This window comes from Salvia hispanica, chromosome 3 (genome assembly GCF_029641045.1).
Source record: "Salvia hispanica isolate PSC_SH4W2 chromosome 3, Shi_PSC_v1, whole genome shotgun sequence".
Taxonomy (NCBI): Eukaryota; Viridiplantae; Streptophyta; class Magnoliopsida; order Lamiales; family Lamiaceae; genus Salvia; species Salvia hispanica.
In genome coordinates, this window is record NC_142694.1 from 17821681 (window position 1) to 17845699 (window position 24019).

At 35.7% G+C, this 24019-nt stretch overlaps 4 protein-coding genes and 1 pseudogene across 5 annotated transcripts; 4 read left to right on the top strand and 1 right to left on the bottom strand.

Annotated features, from left to right (window-relative positions):
* The first annotated feature begins 6045 nt into the window (after positions 1-6045).
* On the top strand, positions 6046-8340 carry LOC125209390 (GDSL esterase/lipase At1g71691-like; annotated as a pseudogene). Its single transcript, XR_016136328.1, has 5 exons — positions 6046-6259; positions 6357-6484; positions 7444-7682; positions 7763-8003; positions 8071-8340. The product of XR_016136328.1 is annotated as a GDSL esterase/lipase At1g71691-like (transcript).
* Positions 8341-10030: 1690 nt separating this feature from the next.
* LOC125209391 (GDSL esterase/lipase At5g08460-like) lies at positions 10031-11570 on the top strand. The gene is made up of 5 exons (XM_048108986.2): positions 10031-10274; positions 10368-10495; positions 10605-10847; positions 10928-11168; positions 11249-11570. Exons 1-5 carry the CDS (start codon positions 10031-10033, stop codon positions 11440-11442), a joined length of 1050 nt encoding a protein of 349 aa, XP_047964943.2. The 3' UTR covers positions 11443-11570.
* Positions 11571-15117: 3547 nt separating this feature from the next.
* On the top strand, positions 15118-16704 carry LOC125209392 (GDSL esterase/lipase At1g71691-like). Its single transcript, XM_048108987.2, has 5 exons — positions 15118-15361; positions 15484-15611; positions 15718-15960; positions 16041-16281; positions 16365-16704. The coding sequence occupies exons 1-5, from the start codon at positions 15118-15120 to the stop codon at positions 16556-16558; spliced, it is 1050 nt and encodes a 349-aa protein (XP_047964944.2). The 3' UTR covers positions 16559-16704.
* A 3440-nt stretch (positions 16705-20144) lies between these two features.
* LOC125209394 (GDSL esterase/lipase At5g08460-like) lies at positions 20145-21589 on the top strand. The gene is made up of 5 exons (XM_048108998.2): positions 20145-20385; positions 20517-20644; positions 20757-20999; positions 21080-21320; positions 21402-21589. Exons 1-5 carry the CDS (start codon positions 20145-20147, stop codon positions 21587-21589), a joined length of 1041 nt encoding a protein of 346 aa, XP_047964955.2.
* Positions 21590-21807: 218 nt separating this feature from the next.
* LOC125210868 (large ribosomal subunit protein eL15-like) lies at positions 21808-23772 on the bottom strand. Its single transcript, XM_048110479.2, has 4 exons — positions 23620-23772; positions 23371-23537; positions 22616-22813; positions 21808-22253 (listed from the first exon to the last, which is right to left on the bottom strand). Exons 1-4 carry the CDS (start codon positions 23621-23623, stop codon positions 22008-22010), a joined length of 615 nt encoding a protein of 204 aa, XP_047966436.1. The 5' UTR covers positions 23624-23772; the 3' UTR covers positions 21808-22007.
* Positions 23773-24019: the final 247 nt, after the last annotated feature.

Consider the following 24019-nt stretch of genomic DNA (forward strand, 5'->3'; position numbering starts at 1 on the left):
AAAAGTAGAACCTATAATCCATTAATTTTTTAACTCACTTTCTATTATATTTCTTAAAATTCGTGCTGAGTCAAAGTGGAATAAATTTTAAGAGACGAAGGTAGTAGTATAGTTCTATAACAACTTTAAGACAATAAAAGATTTCACATAGCTAGCCACCAATCTACAACATTATATTACAAACTCCACAGACTTTTTATCAACATAAAAGGCGAAAGTACTCCTACTCCCACCATAAAATAAATTCTTTTACACAGCAGCCCATTTTTGAAAATGACTAATTTAATGTACCGAAAATTTTGAGAGCGCAAAGCATTTCTTCTTTATTTAAAAGGTGTTGGAAATATAGTAGTTTTTATACGGGCAAACTCTTGCTATTATAAAACAATCAAAATTAGAAGGTAAATAAAACAAAGTAAATACAATAAAAGGAACAAGATGTAAACTATTGTCTTCTTCAAGTCGAGTCGAGGTATACCTCTCTCCGCAAGAAGAGATACTCCCCGACTAGTGCTCACGGATTGGCACAACGTCCCCAAAGATGAAACTACTTTCCTCCTATCGAGTTGAAGCACCTCAAACTCGTTGGCTCTGGCGAATTTGAATTGGAAGCGAGAACCGAGCTATGCAATGCTCCTAAGATGCGAACTAGAATGCTTGAGAGCTTAGAGAAAAGAGAGAAGATTGTTGGTGTGTTCTCATCTCCCAAAACTCCATTTATTTATAGGATAGGGGAGGCCACCTCAAAGGTCTAAGTATTAAGACAACCCATAATGCATTTGGAGGTTACACAAGATGAAAGGCCAAAGGCTAGACTTTTCAAATCCACACGTGTTCTAACAATCCCCCACATTGGTTAGAGCGCTGCAAGCTCAAATCAACACCAGAAACAAATGCATGTATGCAGACTCTTAGCTCAGTTATCGAGAAACGATATTGTCTTTGGAGAGGTAACTTGTGGTTTTGAACCTTCCATAGTCAACACTATCGGACATACCGGCGGGCTAGTGGACGCGATGCCTTGAACTATTCCTCCCTGGTGTATGCCTAGTCAATAGCATCAACACAATATTGTCTCAACTCCATCAGTTCTCACGTTTGTGTCCGTTTCGGCGTGGAACACCTCTTTGGAATTCACAAGTGACTCACACCCACAAAGCGGCCCCACTTCTCACTTACATAGGTGATTCTTTCATGAGTATCCTGCCATACTGCATCTCGTTGAGATTTCAAGAATCATTAAAAGTCAAAAGACTTAACCTCTTACCACGTGCAGGTTACAACACTCAATGTTTTCTAAAGAATGGGTGAAGATTAAAATCTTCTGAGTGTTACAACTAGATTTGTATAGCTTTGTTTCCCATTGAACCATTCCCATGGGATCTCCAATCGTATGGTTGGGTTACCACTATACTCATGTTTTAAGATGTGTTTTTCAGCCTCATTCCTTTCAGCAATTTATGCATTTGATCACGATTTAAACCTTTTGTTAATGGATCCGCTATGTTATTCATTGATTTAACATAGTCAACTGCGATAACACCACTTGTGATCAACTGCCTTACGACATTATGTCGTCGACGAATGTGTCGAGACTTACCATTATAGAAGACACTGTGTGCTCTACCTATAGCTGCTTTGCTATCACAGTGTATCACTACTATGGGCATTGGCTTCTTCCAACATGGAATACATTCTAGGAAATTTCTGAGCCACTCGGCTTCTTCCCCTGCTTTATCTAAAGCGATAAACTTAGATTACATGGTGGAGCGAGCAATACACGTCTGTTTCATTGATTTCCACGAAACAACACCACCCCCCCCCCCAATGAACACATACCCACTCGTCGAAATGAGTCTCTTGAATCAGATATCCAATTTGCGTCACAGTACCCTTCAAGTACTTGGAGATATCTTATGTAGTGTAGTCCAAAGTCAATAGTATACTTCAAGTATCTCAAAACTCTGCACAGAGCTCTCCAATGTTCCTTGCTTGGATTGCTCGTGAATCGGCTCAACTTGTTCACTGTACAAGCAAGATTTGGTCGAGTAAAGTTCGTGATAAACATCAAACTTCCTATAACCTTTGCATACTCTTCTTGAGCAACAGGCTCACCTATATTCTTGCTTAGATGATCATTGAGCTCCAAAGGAGTCTTTGCTGTCTTACAATCAAACGAATTGAATTTCTTAAGCATTTTCTCAACATAATGAGATTGTGTTAAGATAATTCCTTCATTAGTCCTCAAAATTTTGATTCCGAGAATCACATTAGCTAGACCCATATCTTTCATATCGAAATTTCTTTTCAACATGTTTTTTGTCTCGTTAATAATGGCATTATTGTTTCCCATTATCAACATATCATCAACATAAAGACACACAATAACAAACTCGTTATCTATGTTCTTAATGTAAACACACTTATCACACCCGTTGATAGTGAATCTATTTGTCAACATCACATTGTCAAACTTCAAGTGCCATTGCAATGACACTTGCTTTAATCCATAAAGAGACTTTACCAATTTGCATACCTTGCGCTCTTTCCCGGGCACAACGAACCTTCAGGCTGCTCCATGTATATCTCTTCTTCCAAATCACCATTTAGAAACACAGTTTTCACATCCATTCGGTGAATCTCAAGATTTTGCAACGTAACAATCGCAAGAAGCACCCAGATGGAAGCTATTCTCGTAACAGGTAAGTTAGTATCAAAGAAGTCATGCCCTTTTTTTTCTGTTTAAAGCCTTGGACTACTAGGCGGGCTTTGTACTTATCTACAGTACCATCGGGTTTATATTTCTTTTTCAGAATCCACTTGCATCCTAAGGCCTTACAGCCTTCCGGCAAGTCTACTAACACCCATGTGTTATTTAGCATGATGGATTCCATTTCACTGTTGATAGCTTCTAGCCACCATACCGCGTCTGGGCCAGACAGTGCTTCTGATAGTTACTTTGGTTCACCATCCAACATAAAAGTTATGAAGTCTGGACCAAAAATCTTAGCAAATCTAACTCTTTTACCACGTCTTGGTTCTACATCCTCAGGACTTGGCCTCGTCACTTTTGGATAATTAGAACTAGTGGTTTCATCCACCATTCTTTCACTAGAACGATCATCTTGCTTCTTGCAAGGAAATACATTATCAAAGAATCAACATTCCTTGACTCAATTATTGTTCCTTCAACTACATTGGGAATAGCTGACTTATGAACTAAGAAGCGACATGCGCTGCTGTTCAATGCATATCCAATAAAGATACAATCGACTGTTTTAGGGTCAATTGCAACTTGTTTTGGAGGCGGCACTTGTACCTTTGCTAAACACCCCCACACTTTGAGGTATGTATATGATTGTTTCTTTCCCTTCCACAATGCATAAGGAGTCACATCCATATTTTTTAGTGGAATCTTGTTCAAGATGTAATTTGCTGTTACCAAAGCTTCCCCCCACATGTTCTTGGGTAATCTTGAATTAATCAACAGAGCATTCATCATCTCTTTCAGTGTTCGCTTTTTGCGTTCAACAACACCATTCTACTGAGGAGAATATGGAGCCATGGTTTGGTGAATTATACCACTTGCATGACATAATTTCTGCAAACGGCGCCACATATTCACCACCTCTATCACTTTGAACACTCTTAATTCGAAAATTAAGTTGATTTTCGGCTTCATTTTTAAAGTCTTTAAACGCTTCAATTGTCTCTTCTTTACTTCTTAATTAAGTTAGTGTAACAATACCTTATGCAATCATCAATGAATTGATGAAATACGTTTTACCACCTCTAGTTTGCACAAATTTTAAATCACATATATCTGTATGGATCAACTCTAGAGGTTTGGTGCTCCGTTCTACCAAGCGGAACGACAGCTTGGTCATTTTTGCTTCAACACATACTTCACATTTCTTTTGTGAATTAAACGCATCAACATAGCATTTAGATTTACATGTCCCAATCTATTATGCCATAAATCAGAGCTCTCAAGCAAATAAGTGGATGTGTCATCTTCCTTATTGCTTATTCCTTTTCCACGGTGAAAAACCGTAACATTCAGCTCATAAAGGCCATTCACTAGGTGACCTTCACCTATGAACTTTCAATACTTGGTCAATATAACCTTTTCACACTCAAATTCTAGTGAAAATCCATGATTTACTAGAAGTGAGCCTGACACCAAATTATTTCGGATGTCTGGGACATGCAGCACATCCTTAAGGGTAAGAATCTTTCCAAATCCTAATTTTAGGAACACGTTACCCACACCAACCATCTCAAAAGAGGCTTGGTTTCCCATGCGTACTTTTCTACCTCCAACAGATTTGTAAGTAAAAAACCGCTTCTCTCGGAGCACACATGACATGTGGCACCCGTATCAACAAACCATTCATTTAGATTATTACCATGGTTCACGTCGGAGACCATTGCGACCACTGTGTGATCTTTGTTGTTTATAACAACATGTTCAAATAATTTGCACAATATTGGCTCCAACAATAAGTACACAATTATATTGAACCATATGTGCATTTGTATCAACAACCTATGCATCCCAATTACTACTACCAAGTCTAAATTGGTCTTGTTTGTCAAATAAAAAACGATAAACACTATTCTTAAGAGAATAGATCTCAAGGAATTAATCATTCCGTAGCCCATGAACATTGCAACTGTTCGTTTCTTCATTCCAGCTTCGGTTGACATGATGATGGTAAGAGTACAGTATCTCGTCTTGCGATTGTTGGAAATAGTGTAACCTTTACACGGGCAAACTCTTGCTATTACAAAAGAACCAAAACTAGAAGGTAAATAAAACAAAGTATATACAATAAAAGGAACAAGATGCAAACTATTGTCTTCTTCAAGTCGAGTTGAGGTATCCCTCTCTTTGCAAGACGAGATACGCCCCGGCTAGTGCTCACGAATTGGCGCAACGCCCCCAAAGATGAAACGACTTTCCTCCTATCGAGTTGAAGCACCTCAAACTCGTAGGCTCCGGCAAACTTGAATTGGAGGCGAGAACCGAGCTATGCAATGCTCCTAAGATGCGAACTAGAATGCTTGAGAGCTTAGAGAAAAGAGAAAGATTGTTGGTGTGTTCTCATCTCCCAAAACTCCATCTATTTATAGGATATGGGAAGACACCTCAAAGGTCTAAGCATTAAGACAACTCATAATGCATTTGGAGGTTACACAAGATGAAAGACCAAAGGCCTAGCCTTTTCAAATCCACATGTGTTCCAACAAAAGGTTACTATATAGTACTACAAAATAGCAACAAAATTCTAGTATCTCACAAGTGCAATCATAATGCCATGTTTATGCACTATTTGATTTTGAGGAGCGTGAGGCAAAATCACCATAGATAAAAGCACAGTTCATTTTATGCACCATTATAATGTTTCATATTCTTGCATGTATATATCATTGATCCTACATTTCTTGATTAGATCATACTCCCTCCGTCCCGCTTAAGATGACACGTTTTCCTTTTTAGTTTGTTCCAACTAAGATGACACATTTCCTTTTTTGGAAACTTTCTCTCTCCAATTAATACACCCAACCACTTTTTTCCACCCCTATTAAAATATTCATCTTTCTTTCTTTCTCTATTTTAATACTTCCACCCACTTTTTCTCTCTCCAATTAAACACATTAACCAATTACTCCTAAAATCCCGTGCCGGCTAAGGAATGTGTCATCTTAGCCGGGACGGAGGAAGTAGTTCTATTAAAATGATATGTCATGACCAATTGAATTAAGTACACTTAATTAAATTGAACAAATCCCCCCTTATTTTAATGTATAAAAAATTCAAATTAGTTAACTTGATTAGCAGTCCCTACTCATACAAGAACTACATAACTCATTAAATATAGTTTGCATAATTGAATACAAATATAAATATGCAAGCTAAAATAGATAGCTAGGTTAGAATGTAGGGATAAACTCAGTTATTTCTCTATATGAAGATAGAGTAGCGAAGAATGTATGAAACACAACACAACAATGAGTTTGAAAGTTGCATATTTGTGGATTCTGATGACGGTTGCTTCGTTGGCATTGGAAGCAAATGGTGGTGCTACAAAATACACAGCAATGTACGTATTTGGAGAGTCAATGTCGGATGTAGGAAACAACAAGTATTTCATCGACACTTTAGCAAAAGCCGATTACCTTCCTTTTGGTATAGATTTTAGTGGAGGGCCCACTGGTAGACTCTGCAATGGCAAAATCCTCGTTGACATCATTGGTAAAGAAATATCAGTCCAATTCTTTCTTTACAACGATGTCTGATTCAGATATATAAATAAGTCAATAACTAACAAACATCGCATGTATACATGCAGCGGAGATGGTGGGACTTCCTCTTCTTCCATCATATGCTGATGTTATTGTCAAAGGAGACAACACTCTATTTGGAGTAAATTATGCCTCAGCAGGTGCAGGAATTCTTCGCGACACGGGATATCTATTAGTACTTTACCTTCATCACTACATGCTTATATTTTTATTGCCTAAACACTTGGATAACGTATAAGGTCTTGAGGCATTGCTGTAAGGTCTATACTTCAGCCAAGATTACAAGTAATACAACCAAGAAACTGATCTAGCTGTTAAACTACTAGATCTATAGTCTTCAACTCCTTCTATTGTACCTGAAACACTTAACACATGGATCAAAAACGTTCACCTCAACAATAGACAATAGAAGAACTAAGAAACAACCAAAGAAGATAAACTAGATCAAGAACAATTTATAGGCTCAAGTTGCACCAGGTACAACTGCACAGGTCTATAAATCCGACCCTCAATTCCTTAGTCACGAATTGATTTGCCCCTCAATGGAGAAACCCTAGCAGATAACCAATCTACTCCACCGTATCCACTGAAACCCTAGATCCAGCAATCACCTCGTTGCAGAGACAATCGAAGGTAAAGCCACAGCCAAACACCAGTCACCCAATCCTCTGGAACCATAAGAAACCGCTTCACACACAGACAGATTTGTCTGACCAGAGAAACCAGAGGTTTCCCCAACACTCAACTTACTCACTCACCAGTGTATACACACACAGAGGAGGAAGAAGAGAGATCACACTCTCAAGCCTACAGCATAGAGAGAACACCGGAGGAGAAGGGAACAGAAAACCCTAGTTTTTCCACACTCACAACCGAGAGAGAAAAGAGAGAGGCAGAGTCAAAAGTGAGGCGGAAGAGAGAAGGTTCTAGTGTATAAAAGACACAGCCCCAACTCACCACCACATTCTGCCACATGTAGGGCATCACTGGAGATTGGGCTCAAACCCAACAAAGTATGGGCCGGTTACTGGTGGAGAAGATTGGGCCTATAAGGGCCATACTATTACAATTGCATTTTGTAAGTTCTTGAAATATCGTAGTATAAGTTATCTGAAGTAGTAACATGACGAACAGGGAACGTCATCCCTTTAAGAACAGATTAACAACCTGAGGAAAACGGTGGGTCAGCTGAGAGGGCAACTGCATGGGAATGAAGTTAGCGAGTATTTGGAAAATGCATTGGTGTTTGTGGATATTGAGCAAATGACTACCTCAACAACTACTTCCGACGTAAATATTACCCAAGTAGCCACATCTACAATCTTGAGCAATTCAATGATCTCCTTATAAACCTCTATAGAAAGCATATATTGGTAACCAGATTTGAATATGTTTAACGATTTGTCTTACTAATTAGTTATGGATACCAATTGGAAATTGTTAGTGAATGCAGGAAATCCACGGATTAGGGCTAAAGAAGTTCTTGATATTAGAGGCACCACCTATAGGTTGTGGCCCTATAAGAGTTCGCAACATGAAGTGTAACGCCACATTAAATCACGCGGTAGTAATGTTCAATACGCGGTTAAAATCTGTTGTGCATGACCTCGGGTCGAACTACCCTGGATCTGCATTCACTTATGCCCCATCGTCTCAACTGTTTCAAAGCTTGTTCGACACTGCTGAGGCCTACGGTAATTCTAGATTGATGGCTTGGTTTAATTTTTTTTTTATTGTGGCATTAATTAACATATGATGCAGGATTCAAGGTGAAGGACAAAGCTTGTTGTGGGGTCGGTGATGGTTGAAAAGAACAAAGTCTTATGTGTTTTAGAAATACAATACCATGTCCGTATAGAAATGAGTATTTGTACTGGGATGGTGCTTATCCTACTGAGGCTGCCACTCGAATTCTTGCTGCCTACATTCACAACGCTACCTACTTCTAATAATAGAGTGGTCGATCGAAATAAAATGTTACCAAGTTGGTTAATTGGTTTAGTTATGTTTTTGTTACCAAGTTGGAGTGTTATTGGGAGTGAATGCGTTGGGTCCATCGCACGTGTCTATGTTGACGTAGTGCATAATAATTAAGTGAGTATTCCATAAGATGAAAAATGTGAATTATCAACTCTGATGTTGTTTTACTTTGATTAATATATTTCTGTAACTTATTTGAATATGATTGTCATGACATTATTTATATTAATTAGATCATATCCTATATAAGAACTAGGGACTTTTATACATTATAACTTGTTAGTAATTAAAATTTGTTATTGGTATTTACACAATATAACATGGTAATTTATTCGGTTTATTGTGGTCAATTTTGTCAAACTATCAGTTAATCTTAATTACAAACTATTTTATCAAACAAATACTAACTTAACAAGTTTTTTTTATCTCTCACACAAAAAATGTAGCTATGATATTCATTGGGGCTAACCAAGAAACCAGAATAAATAAACCAAATTACTACGTAACATGGTATTTTTTCAACAAGGCTAAGCATACTTCTAAAGTTTTACGAGTACTACTATTTACTTTTAGTTGCTAGACTCTCTCTGCTCATATGAAATAGGAGAATCATTGTCAGCCATGGATGATTCAACCTCAGCCAAAATCAGACCACAACCTGATCTCAAATATCCCGATCTTTCTACTATATCTTGGCTTGAAGCAACCACTGTAATTAATACAAACGTGACACATAAATGATTGAATGATAAAGAACAATGCATATAGATTTTAATACAATAATCGAGAGATAAGTAGTTTTATTGGATAGAAGTAATTTTAAATTAAAAATATGCATTCAAATTTAGAAGAATTAATATTTTATTAGAAATTCATAAATAAGTGATCACGGATATGGAGAAACACTCCTTTAAAATTAAAAACTATTTCTATTTTATTATGTCCCTTAAAATTATGAAATTTCTGTTTTTAAAAACTTTTTTTAATATCTAATGATGTCGTAGTGTGACATATTCTCCACTAAACAAAGCTTCAATCATTTTTTCTTTCTCTCTTCTTTTATTAATTGTGCATCAAAACTCGTACCCATTTAAAAAAATTATGTTTAAGAGACGAAGAGAGTAAAATATTAAGTTAAATGATGTATTAGAATAAAAAACTAATTGAGGATTAGATCGATGGAGATTATGTGCAAACTAATTACAATGTTGTACTTAGAAATTTTATCCTAAAGGTGAGGAGATTGAAATTATAGTGGGTGCAAACTTTATACTCTTACAAAAATTAAAATTTGGACAATTTGGTGACAATTAAGCGTTCCGCCATTGATTGAAAAATGGAAAGCAAAAAAGGTAAATTAAAAGAAGAATGCAAAATTGATGAAAAAGAATTTCACATCGGTTGCCTGGCATGTGGGGTTTAGTTTTTTAAACTTGACTTATTTTAGTATCATAAAGAATTAGATAAAATTCTTATTATAATATACAAAAAGAGTAGAATTAGATAAGAGTAGCAGACCCTACTCATAACTACCAAGCGGCGTACGAGGCAGCGAACTACAATGCATTTAACACAGTTTGAATAATTGAATACAACTACAATTATGCAAACTTTACGCTGTATATTCTCATTTTATAGTAGCTATATTATTCTAGGTTAAAAAGTCGAGGAAAAGTTAGTTAACACTTAACACTATATAAAGACACACTTGCTAGGAATGGATGAAACACACACAACAATGATGATGAGAATTGCATTTTTGTGGATTTTGATCATTACTGCTTCTTTGGCATTGGAAGCAAATGGTGATGCTACAAAAAAGTATACGGCAATGTACGTATTTGGAGATTCACTAACGGACGCAGGAAACAACAAGTATTTCATCGACAGTAAAGCAAAAGCCGACTACCTTCCTTATGGTATAGATTTTAGTGGAGGGCCTACTGGAAGATTCTCCAATGGCAAAATCCTTGTAGACTTCATTGGTATGGACACATCAATCTAGTACTATGATTTATTTCTCATTTTCATATATACATAATTGTATGGTATTGTAATGCAAGTATGCATGCATGCAGCGGAGATGGTGGGACTTCCTCTTCTTCCATCATATGCAGATGTTGTTGCAAAAGGAGACAGCATTCTATTTGGAGTAAATTATGCCTCAGCTGGTTCAGGAATTCTTCGCGACACAGGATATCTATTTGTACTTTCTTTTCATCACTATGTGCTTATAATTGCGCTCTTGAGGCGTTGCATTTTTTAAGCTCTTGAAATATCGAATAAGTTATCTAAGGTAGTAACATGACGAACAGGTCCGCGTCATCCCTTTCGAAGAACAGATTAACAATCTGAGGAAAACGGTGGGTCAGCTGAGAGTGCAACTGCATGGAAATGAAGTGAGCAGGTATTTGGCAAATGCATTGGTTTTTGTGGATATGGGAGCGAATGACTACCTCAACAACTACTTCCGAGCTAAATATTACTTAAGCAGCCACATCTACAATCTTGAGCAATTCGCTGATCTCCTGGCAAATCTCTATAGAAAGCATATATTGGTAACCGCATTTGATATGTTGAATGGTTTATATTACTAATTAGTTCCAGTTACCAATTGCAAACTTTTTGGTAAATGCAGGAAATCCAAAGATTAGGGCTGAGGAAGTTCTTGATATTAGAGGCTTCACCTATTGGTTGCAATCCTATAAGAGTTCACAACATGAAGTGTAACGCCACCTTGAATCACGCGATAGCAATGTTCAATACGCGGCTGAAATCTGTTGTGCATGTCCTCAGGTCAAACCACCCTGGATCTGCATTCACTTACGTCCCAACGTCTCAACTATTTCAAAGCTTGTTTGACAATGCTGAGGCCTACGGTAATTCAAGATTAATGGTTTGGTTTAAATAAATTTTTTTTTTATTGTGGGAATTAATTAACTCATGATGGATGGTGCAGGGTTCAAGGTGAAGGACTCAGCCTGTTGTGGGGGGCGAGAGGGTTCAAATGGAACAAAGCCTATGTGTTTTAAAAATACAGTACCATGTCGGAATAGAAATGAGTACTTGTTCTGGGATGGTGCTCATCCTACTGAGGCTGGCAACCGAATTCTTGCTGCCCTCATTCACAACACTACCTCCTTCTATTTATAAATGTCTGCATAATATTTACATTCATCGTTGCTCATCTCTCACACTTCGACAATAAGAAATTGTGTAGCCCATTGAATGAAATGTAACAATTTAATTTGGGTTCAAATGAATAAGCTTTTCCTACCTAATGTGTTGGATACTGTCACTGTTTGGTTGACTTCGAGTCGATCCCATAACTTATAAAAATAGTTAATCAAATCACAACTTTTAATTGCAAATTGTAGTTTTATTGGGTTTGTTATTTTCTAACAATCTCTATTACTTTCGAAGATATAATTTGCTATTATCATAAATATTAGGGTTATTGGCACATAATATCACGAAACTTTCAAAAAGTTGGATTTTGCCCATAAACTTTGAAATTGACAAATAATATCACGAACATTAACCGGACTTTGTTATTTCACATCAAGAAAAACTATTCTTAATGATTGAAAAACTTGAAGCTCTTGAAGTTGTTGTCGAGAAATTACGAAAAATAATTCGTATCATGATATTATATTCCGAAATTTTTTCATTGGTGGGAAATAACAAACTCAGGGTAAAATTCTGATATTATTTGTTAATTTCAAAGTTCGTTGGAAAAATCCAACTTTTTGAAGATTTCATGATATTAGAAGTCACTATCCCTAGATATTATTGCAAACTAAATAGAAAGAAATGGTTTCAAAACTGATTATGTTCACTATGAAATTTTCTCTGCAAAAATCCATTTAAAAAAAAATTGAAATCCGTCTTTATTTGAATTTTACAAATTTTAGAAACCATGTGTAGAAACTCAATTGGTAAGAAAAATTAGTTGCAAAAACCCATTGATAATGAGCGAAATTACTAATTCTGCAAGAATAGTAAGAATAGTTAGGCATTCATTAAATTGTGGGAAGTGGTAATCTTATGGTGGTAAAATTCATTGATTAGGTTAATATTAGGACTGGGGAAAAATATTAAAAAAATGATATATCGCTCGCATCGTATTGAAAAATATTAAAAAATTATCGAATTTTCAATATATCGTAATTTTCGATACGATACGATACCATATCGTAAGTTTTCGATACGATAACGATATGAATTTCCTTATATCGTGATATATCGTTTTATATCGAATATACGATATATATATCGATATTTTCGATATATCGTTTTACATCAAATACACGATATATTGTATATATCGAAACATATTGAAGTTTAAAATTAAAATATATAAAAATCCATTTAATTTTTGTGTTATTTTTCAATTTTGAAATTATATTTTTTGATATACAGGTATTCGATACGGTAACGATATTTCGATATACCGTTGTTAACGATATATCGAAATATCGATACGATAATGATATCGATATTATCCATATCGAAAGTTCGATATATCAAAATTTTTGATACGATAACGATATGAAATTCTTTCATATCGGTATTTTCGATACGATACACGATACAACGTTTTCGATACGATATATCGTATCGACCCACCCCTAGTTAATATATTCACTGAGGAGGAAAAATTTTACAGGTGAGAGAAATTAAAGGTTTGGTGCAAATAACCAGCCGCGGGAATTTGATAATGAAAGAAATAAAAATAAAATCGACAATATGATATGGGTGGATTGAGATGTAGGTTGAAAAAACTAAAAATGGAGAGAGAAAAATTACAAAAGGAAAAAGAAAAAAAATAATTGTAAGATTGCCACATCAACATATTCGCTCACAAATCGCTCATATAAAGTCCCGCGACATATCATCTCTCTGAACATGAATATAATTTACATTTGTACTAACTTTTTAAGTTAAAAAAAAAAATTCTCTGTATATGTGTCAAAGTTCATGCTACTACTGCTACTCCTACTAATTTAATAACACAAAACTTGTGTCAGTAGCTGGTAGTGAAAAAATGAAAATATATTTAAATAAAATATATCGGCTTATATTAAGCGATCAACTTTCTATTTTGAGTTGTTCCACTTAAGTGATTGACTGATTTAAATTTTTTAGCAAAAATAAAACTTTACTCTCTCTTATTTTATTCTCTCTCGTATTTTATTCTAATTTCTAACCATTTAACTCAATAAGTATCATTTTCTAAAATCTCATGCCGAAAAGAAGTTGACCACTTCAGCAGGAACGAGAGAAGTAACATTTTTTTGTGATCAAACCTAGCAGTTGCAAAGATGGTAATTGTTCTTAATAAAAGAAATTATATTAATGTACTCCCTCCGTCTATAAAAAAATTACATTTGTGGACTATAGAGGTTTTAATGAGAAATTGGTAAATAAAGTGAGAAGATGAGATAAAGTAGGTAAAGTAAGAGAGATAGTAGAAAAAGTGAGAAAACTATGAAAGAAAAACTTTTCATTTTAAGAAATGAGACTATTTTTTGTGGACATCCCAAAATGGCAAAATGAGACTATTTTTCATGGACGGAGGAAGTTATCATATTATTAGGTGTACCTTGTTTTTCATGGATGGTTTTCGATACTCCCTTTGTCCCAGAGAAGATGACCCTTCCTTGGACGGCAGGGGATTTTATGCAACTTTATTTGCTGTAATAAGTGGAGAAAGTAAAGTAAGAGAGAGAATAAAGTATAGATAAAAGATGTTTCCATATTTAGAAATAATTTATCTTGATTAGGACAAACTAAAAGGAATGTGAGCCATCTTCAATGGGACGGAGGGAGTACGTCTTATACGATGTCTTCATCATCTCCTTCGTCAATGTTGTTGTAGTCCTGTGATGCATGTTGAACTCTCCAAATGTTGCATCACCAGTTTTCCCTTTGACATTCTAAAATTAAGCAATCGTCTTATAAAGTGTAACTTGTTTGTCATGAATGGTTTCTATACATCTCTTCTAATGTCTTCATGATCTCCTTTGTCGATGTTGTTGTAGTCGTGTGATACACCATATTCTTGGATAACTCATGATCTCCTTTGTTGACGTTGTTGTAGTCGTGTGATACACTATATATATCCTTGGATAGCAACAATCGAATTATGCTAATCATTGTTTTCTGTCCAACAACGGTCACTTCTCTTATTCTATCTTTTCAGATTTGAAATTTAGGGGATGATAAAGATCTTTATCGTACAAGTAATCCTCGATTTACATTTTCCAAATCCCAAAATCAGATTCGTCGAACTTTTCTTGCAATAATCGTGGTGCCGAACCCTATCGTAATTTCTCTTCCCAAACTCTATGCTCTTGAGTCTTGATATCAGTTGTTGGGGAAAGATTCACATGTACAAAATTGACATCCACGTCCACTATTTTTTCACCCATTTTCTTTTATAATTAAAACTAGTATCAAATTCAATCGTAAATCTTAATTACTGACGGGAAGAAAATATTAGAATGAAATAAACCAATAATATAATAGAAATTATATCAACCCTTGTTTACTCCTGTGTACTTAATTAATTTTAACTTATAATCAAATTCCTAGAATCTATCTCCTCCTCTAATTATTTTTATAGCAGACCCTACTCATAACTACCAAGCGGCGTACTACAATGCATTAAACACAGTTTGAATAATTGAATACAAATACACTTATGCAAACTTTATACTCCTATATTATTCTAGGTTTAAAAGTCGAGGAAAAAGTTAGTTAGCACTTAACACTATATAAAGACACAAAAGCTAAGAATAATGTATGAAGTAACACACAAAAATGATGATGAAAGTTGCATATTTGTGGATTTCGATCATTGTTGCTTCTTTGGCATTGGAAGCAAATGGTGATATTGCTACAAAATATACAGCAATGTACGTATTTGGAGATTCACTAACGGATGCTGGAAACAACAAGTATTTCATTGACAGTACAGCGAAAGCCGACTTCCTGCCTTATGGTATGGATTTTAGTGGAGGGCCCACTGGTAGAGTCTGCAATGGCAAAATCCTCGTAGACTTCATTGGTACGGACATATTAATCTAGTACTATGATTTATTTCTCATTTTCATATACCTATATATAAGAGAACAACACATTTTACTGTATTGTTGTATTGTATTATAATGTATGTATGCATGCATGCAGCGGAGATGGTGGGACTTCCTCTTCTTCCATCATATGCAGATGTTGTAGCAAAAGGAGAGAGCATTCTATTTGGAGTAAATTATGCATCGGCTGGTGCAGGAATTCTTCGCGAAACAGGATATCGATTTGTACTTTCTCTTCATCACTATGTGCTTAAAAGCTCTTAACGGCATTGCATTTTTTTAAGCTCTTGAAATATGGTATAGTTATCTAAAGTAGTAACATGATGAACAGGGCCGCGTCATCCCTTTCGAAGAACAGATTAACAATTTGAGGAAAACGGTGGCTCAGCTGAAAGGGCAACTGCATGGGAAAGACGTGAGCGAGTATTTGGCAAATGCATTGGTTTTTGTGGATATGGGAGCAAATGACTACCTCAACAACTACTTCCAAGCTGAATATTACCCAAGCAGCCACATCTACAATCTTGAGCAATTCGCTGATCTCCTTACAAATCTCTACAGAAAGCACATATTGGTAACCGCATTTGATATGTTGAATGGTTAGTCTTACTAATTAGTTCCAATTACCAATTGGAAACTTTTTGGTAAATGCAGGAAATCCAAAGATTAGGGCTGAGGAAGTTCTTGATAGTAGACGCTTCACCTATTGGTTGCGGCCCTATAAGAAGTCAAAACATGAAGTGTAACACCACATTAAATCACATGGTAGCAATGTTTAACACACGGCTGAAATCTGTTGTGCACGACCTCAAGTCGAACTACCCTGGATCTGCATTCAGTTATGCACCGTTGTTTCAAGTCTTTATAAGCTTGTTCGACAATGCTGAGGCCTACGGTAATTGAAGAATAATGGTTCGGTTTATATAAAAACCTTTTTTTTTATTGTGGGAATGAATTAACTCGTGATGGATGATGCAGGGTTCAAGGTGAAGGACTCAGCTTGTTGCGGGGGGCGAGATGGTTCAAATGGAACAAAGCCGAGGTGTTTCAAAAATACAGTACCATGTCGGAATAGAAACGAGTACTTGTTCTGGGATGGTGCTCATCCTACTGAGGCTGGAAACCGAATTCTTGCTGCCCTCATTAACAACACTACATCCTTCTATTTATAAATGTCTGCATAATAATCACATTCATTGTTGCTCATCTCTCACATTTCACCAATAAGAAATTGTGTGGCCGATTGAATTAAAATGTAGTAACAATTTAATTTGGGTTCGAATGAATAAGCTTTTCCTAGCTAATGTGTTGGATACTGTCAATGTTTGGCTAACTTACGAGTCAATTCCATAACTTATAAAAATAGTTAATTAAATCACAACTTCGGTACATTTCTTAATTATCTCATGCAATTAAATTTTTGACAAAATTTGTTGTAGCTTTTGTAATTTTCATCATTATATCTTCATCAATTAATTAATAATATATCATCTAAAACCGACCATCATAATATAGAACAATGCTAAATTTATCTAAAAAATAAACAAAAATTATGATTTAAATAACAAATTTCTTCAAAATTTCAATTGTACGAGACAATTAAGAGATGTGCAAAAGTTTTGATTTAGTTAGCTATTATAAGCTACGGGATTGACCAAATCTCAATCAAAATTGTGATTTAAATGATAATTTGTTGTTATAAATAACTGTTGTACTTATTTATGTTGATCGATTATTTAACCAACGTGGCCAGAAGCTGGATTGTCAATACCAATTTCTGTTTTTTTTTTTTAATAATGGTTTCTACTTTCTAGCTTGAAATTTACACAAACTGTAATTTACGTTAACTTTAGGTGGCCTGAAAATTTGATGCCCGTTATTGATTGAGTCATTGAATATGAATATAATTTGCATTTGTACCAACTTTTTTAAGTTAAAAAAAAAAGTCACTATGTCTGCATATGTGTCAAAGTTCATACTACTGCTACTATTCCTACTCCTACTCCTACTCCTACTCCTAATTTATATTCTCTCCGTTCCCCTAATTTTGACACAATTTGACCGGATACGGGTTTTAAGAAATGTAATGGAAAATGAGTTGAAAAAGTTGGTAGGATATGGGTCCTACATTTAAAGTATTAGTTTTATTATAAAATGTGAGTGAGTATAAGTTAGTGTAATGTGTGGTTCACTACCAAAAATGGTGAAATGTGACAAAACTTGTGGAACGGACGGAAATGGAAAAATGTGACAAAACTTCAGGGACATAGAGAGTAACACAAAACTTGTTTCAGTAGCTGGTAGCGAAAAAAATGAAAATATAAATAAAATAATCGTCTTATATTAAGCGATCAACTTTCTATTTTGAGTTGTTCCACTTAAGTGATTGACTTATTTAAATTTTTTTAGCAAAAAATAAAATTTTACTCTCTCTTGCTTTATTCTTTCTTATACTATATTCTAATTTCAAACCATTTAACTCAATAAATATCATTTTCTAAAATCTCATGCCGAACAGAAGTTGATCACTTCAGCAGGGACGAGAGAAGTAACATTTTTTGTGATCAAACCTAGCAGTTGCAAAGATGATAATTGTTCTTAATAAAGAAATTATATTAATGTATTCACTCTATCCCTCTGTAGTTGGGTCGTATTCCATTACGGATTGTCTCACTGTAGTTAAACAATTTCGTTCAAAGTCTTGATTATTCATTATAATTTATGGGTATAATTTACAATGAGAACAACTCTATATATTGGCAATATAGAGAATCATAATTCCGGTCCATTTCTAAAGAAAATTTCCCTCTGTACATAATTAAGAGTCTCGATGAGCCATTTCGGTTCATTTGCAATTAGAAGTCTCTAACATTCTATAATTAAATGCTCCCCCATGCACAAAAAAATTCTCATTCGTGGACGGCGAGGGTTTTAATGAGAAATTGGTAGGTGAGAAGATGAGATAAAGTAGGTAAAGCAAGAGAGATAGGGAGAAAAAAGTAAGTAAAGTATGAGAGAGAGTGAAAAAAATGAGAAAAGTATGAGACTATTTTTCGTGGACGAAAGGAGTAATCATATTATTAGGTGTAAAACTGTAATGCCCGCAGGGGCATAGCGCAGTTGGCAACGGAGGGGCAGATCTTGCTGCAATGAGCCTGGGTTCAAATCTCACTGTTGTCGTGTAGTTGCTTCCATCTCTCAGGCACAAGTGTGAGGCCTGGGGAGATGGGCTTGTGACAGTGGGATAAGGCCTCCACCTTAACGGGCTACTGCGTACCTGATTTAACCCCCTCACATGATGTCTGGCCGGAGTGTGGGGGCAGCCAAGGCGACGAAATCGTCTTTTTTGCTGCAATATTATTAGGTGTACCTTGTTTTCATGGATGGTTTTTGATACTCCTTCCATCCCAAGTAAGATGACCCTTCCTTGGCCGGCACGAGATTTTATATAGCTTTATTTGTTGTGATAAGTGGAGAGAGTAAAGTAAGAGAGAGAGAGAATAAAGTATAGATAAAAGGTGTTTCCATTTTAGTAATGGGTCATCTTTATAAAGACAAACTAAAAATGAAAGTGGGTTATCTCCAATGGGACGGATGGAGTACGTCTTATGCGATGTCTTCATCATCTCCTTCGTCAATGTTGTTGTAGTCATGTGATGCATGTTTAACTCTCCATATGTTGCATCTCCAGTTTTCCCTCCGACATTCTAAAACTAAGCGATCGTCTTATTAAGTGTAACTTGTTTGTCATGAATGATTTCTATACATCTCTTCTAATGTCTTCATGATATGTTGTTGTAGTCGTGTGATACACCATATTCTTGGATAACTTATGATCTCCTTTGCTGACGCTGTTGTAGTCGTGTGATACACTATATATATATCCTTGGATAGCAACAATCGAATTATGCTAATCATTGTTTTTTGTCCAACAACGGCCACTTCTCTGTTCTATCTTTTCAGATTTGAAATTTAGGGGTTGATAAAGATCGTTATGGTTCAAGTAATCCTCAATTTACATTTTCCAAATCCCGAAATCAGATTCGTTTACAACAATCTTGGTGTCGAACACTATCGTAATTTCTCTTCCAAAACTCTAAGCTCATGATATTCAGTTATTGGGAAAATATTCATATGTGTAAAAGAGATGAACACAATAATTATTTACCCAGTTGTTGGAAAAATATTCATGTGTAAAAGAGATGAACACAATAATTATTTAACCAGTTGTTGGGAAATATTCACATATATAAAAATGACATCCATATCCACTATTTTTTTCACCAATTTTCTTTTGTAATTAAAACGTGTATCAAATTCAATAGTAACTCTTGATTATAGAGAAAGAGTAGACTATAAAGAAATAAATCAATAATATAGTAGAAATTATATCAACCCTTGGTGTACTCAAACTGTGTAACTGAACGTAATTAATTTAACTTATAATCAAATTCCTAGAATCTATCTCCTCCTCTTATTTTTATATACAAAATGAGAGTTCTTATTATTCTATACAAAAAGAAGTAGAATTAGATAAGAGTAGCAGACCCTACTCATAACTACAAAGCGGCGTACTACAATGTATTAAACACAGTTTAAATAATTGAATACAAATACACTTATGCAAACTTTACGTTGCATATTGTCATTTTATAGTTGCTATATTATTCTAGGTTAAAAAGTCGAGGAAAGTGTTTGTTAACACTTAACAATATATAAAGACACTTGCTAAGAATGGATGAAACACACACAACAATGATGATGAAAGTTGCATTTTTGTGGATTTTGATCATTGCTGCTTCTTTGGCATTGGAAGCAAATGGTGATGCTACAAAATATACAGCAATGTACGTATTTGGAGATTCACTAACGGATGCTGGAAACAACAAGTATTTCATTGACAGTATAGCAAAAGCCGACCACCTTCCTTATGGTATAGATTTTAGTGGAGGGCCTACCGGAAGATTCTCCAATGGAAAAATCCTTGTAGACTTCATTGGTATGGACACATCAATCTAGTACTATGATTTATTTCTCATTTTCATATACCTATATATAAGTGAACAACACAATTTATTGTATTGTTGTATTGTATTGTAATGTTATGTATGTATATATGCATGCATGCAGCGGAGATGGTGGGACTTCCTCTTCTTCCATCATATGCAGATGTTGTTGCCAAAGGAGATAGCATTCTATTTGGAGTAAATTATGCCTCAGCTGCTGCAGGAATTCTTCGCGACACAGGATATCAATTTGTATTTTCTCTTCATCACAACATGCTTATAATAAAGCTTTTGAGGCGTTGCATTTTTTAAGCTCTTGAAATATCGTACTATAAGTCATCTAAAGTAGTAACATGACGAACAGGGCCGCGTCATCCCTTTCGAAGAACAAATTAACAACCTGAGGAAAACGCTGGGTCAGCTGAGAGGGCAACTGCATGAGAATGAAGTGAGCAAGTATTTGGCAAATGCATTGGTTTTTGTGGATATTGGAGCGAATGACTACTTCAACAACTACTTGCAAGCTGAATACTACCCAAGCAGCCATATCTACAATCTTGAGCAATTTGCTGATCTCCTTATAACCCTGTATAGAAAGCATATATTGGTAACACTAGTTGATTATGTTTAACATATTATCCTATTGGTCACTTCTAGACACCAATTGGAAGTTTTTTGTCGACGCAGGAAATTCAAGGTTTAGGGCTGAGGAAGTTCTTGATATTAGAGGCCTCACCTATAGGTTGCGCCCCTATAACAATTCACAACATGAAGTGTAACGCCACATTAAATCACATAGTGGCAATGTTTAATACACGGCTGAAATCTGTTGTGCACGACCTCAAGTCGAACCACCCTGGATCTACATTCAGTTATGCACCATCGTTTCAAATCTTTACAAGCTTGTTCGACAATGCTGAGGCCTACGGTAATTGAAGATTAATGGTTTGGTTTAAATAGAAGCTTTTTTTTATTGTGGAAATGAATTAACTCATGATGGATGGTGCAGGGTTCAAGGTGAAGGACTCAGCTTGTTGTGGGGGGAGAGATGGCTCAAATGGAACAAAGCCGAGGTGTTCCAAAGATACAGTAATATGTCCGAATAGAAATGAGTACTTGTTTTGGGATGCTGCTCATGCTACTGAGGCTGGCAACCGAATCCTTGCTGCCCTCCTTCGCAACACTACCTCCTTCTAATGATGAATATCTGCATAATAATTTCATTCATTGTTGCTCATCTCTCACACTTCACCAATAAGAAATTGCGTGGCCAATTAAATTAAAATGTAACTATTTGATAAATATCTGAATAATAATAGTTTTATTCTTGTTACTACATTGTTGTTGGATATACTTACTGTCCATCAAACGCTTTATCGGTATATAAATCAGATATGCACATGAACACATAACTATAACACTGAACTGCAGTTAGGCCTCTTAATTAAATCAACAGCAGCACACTGTCAATAGGTATACTTTTCGAATGAAAACCAAGATTCAATAGAATAGTTCAAAAATAACGAAACATCTGCCCCAAAGATTGTGCACGAAACGCCTTCAACACAGAAACAATAGTTGCAGTTGTATATCGAAAACTGAAAAATGTTCAAGATCAACGGTAACGGCGAAGGGAAAGGGTCTGGTTTCTCTTCCATGTGGCCCTTCTTGAAGGACGTGCTTTGTGGTGCAAGTGGCCCCTGCCTCTGAGACCCCTGTACTTCTTTCCAGCTGATGTAAGTCCTCGGAGCTCTCTGTGTTTGTGGACCGGGTTGCAAATCCAGTTGATCCGTGGATCATTGCGGATAGTAGTATGCGCTGGATCAATCAATATTACTTCAAAGTACTTGTAAGTAGAGTCCTGCAATAATCAAATTAAGTTCCATGTAACCAGATAAGAATATGTAGGTTCATAAAATACTGCAAATACATAAGAGTACCAAAAGGTATAACAATTCAATTTGTAAAAAAGCACTTGATCATGCATGCTGAACAGCAGTAATTGTTTATTGAAGCCAACAAGACAATCAAATCATATTTTGGTGTTTTGACATAATCATTGGAAGAGAACACAAATAATGCAGTCGTTAAATATATGAGCAAGTCTAAATACAAACCTCATTTATCCAGTAAGAACTCATTAAATATATGAGCAAGTCTAAATACAAACCTCATTTATCCAGTAAGAACTCATTAAATATATGAGCAAGTCTAAATACAAACCTCATTTATCCAGTAAGAACTCAGAACCCTTAGGCCGCCCAATTTACGGCCAGCACGTTCCTCAGCAACAGACCTTTTGCTGCGTTGGAATTTCAACTGAGTAACTCCCTGGTTTGTGGGCTTACCATACACAATACCCTTGGAGACAGGCCTCTTTCGTCCACCACGTCTAATACGAACTCGGTAAATAACATACCCCTGCAACAGGTAACCAAAAAATGATTGAGAAAAAAGGATAATGGTTTTACAAATTCAAATAGAAAAAACAAAACAAAAATCTATTGCATGATCTCATATAACTTGAGCTAAATTTCAAACCTAAACTGATAACCACACTTCACATTCTTTACAACACCAACTGACATTTACACAAAACAGCAACTCACTGAAACATCTCCTGAAATATAAATTTTGAGAATATACATTGTGTCACTAAGATTCTAATTCACGAATCTAACACCTATTGGCAGCACCATTTCTTACTCTTAAGCATCTAGCAACACAGTACTACATTATGATAGAGGCATAGTTAGATTATTCAAGCTAAGTTAATATCAAATGCAATTCTCAAGCTAGATACACAATCTAGGGACAAGGGGGAAAATGTAGTAATCCATTACCCTAAAAATAATTACATTATTTAAACCTACATAAATTCAATTAGATATATAGCAAATGAATAACAGAGAACACATAAATCAAAAAATTAACATTGAAGAAATGCCACTATGTCTAATAAGAAGGTACTAAATTACCTGCTTAGCCTTGTATCCAAGGCGTCGGGCCTTATCGGGGCGGGTGGGGCGGGTGACGCGCACAACAGCAGGAAGCTGCCGGTACTCCCAGCAGCGAACCCTAAGCAGAAACCGCATCACATCGGACTGCTTCTTCTTCCATAGCTCCGATAAATAAGTGTAGGCGCCTGAAAATCCGAAGAAAAATCAGTCAGAATCCGAACGACGAAGGAATACACGGCGGAGGGATGGGGATAGTGTGGCACTCACCCATGGCTGTGTTGTCGCCGCTGCGATCTGCGAAGTTATTTGGCGGAGTGAGATTATATGTCAGTGAGCAGCTAGGGTTTTAGATTTAGGGATTTTTGAAATCACAGATTTGGGCTGACGCTATCAGCTTGCTTCTTATTTCTTTGGGCCGAACTTACAAATGAATTGGCCTAAAATTCTTTTTTATGCAATCTCGCTAGTAATTACGAAATTTATAGGCCAAATTACTTTTTCATATTTTTCAATTATTTTGCAATGATTTTTTTTTTGTGTAAAAGTGCGTAATTCATGTTCATGTAAAACTATTCATATATTCTCCTTCCGTTCTTTAAAAATGATCTCACATATAAATAATACAGATATTAATGTAGAATAATAAAATTACAAAATTACAAAAAAA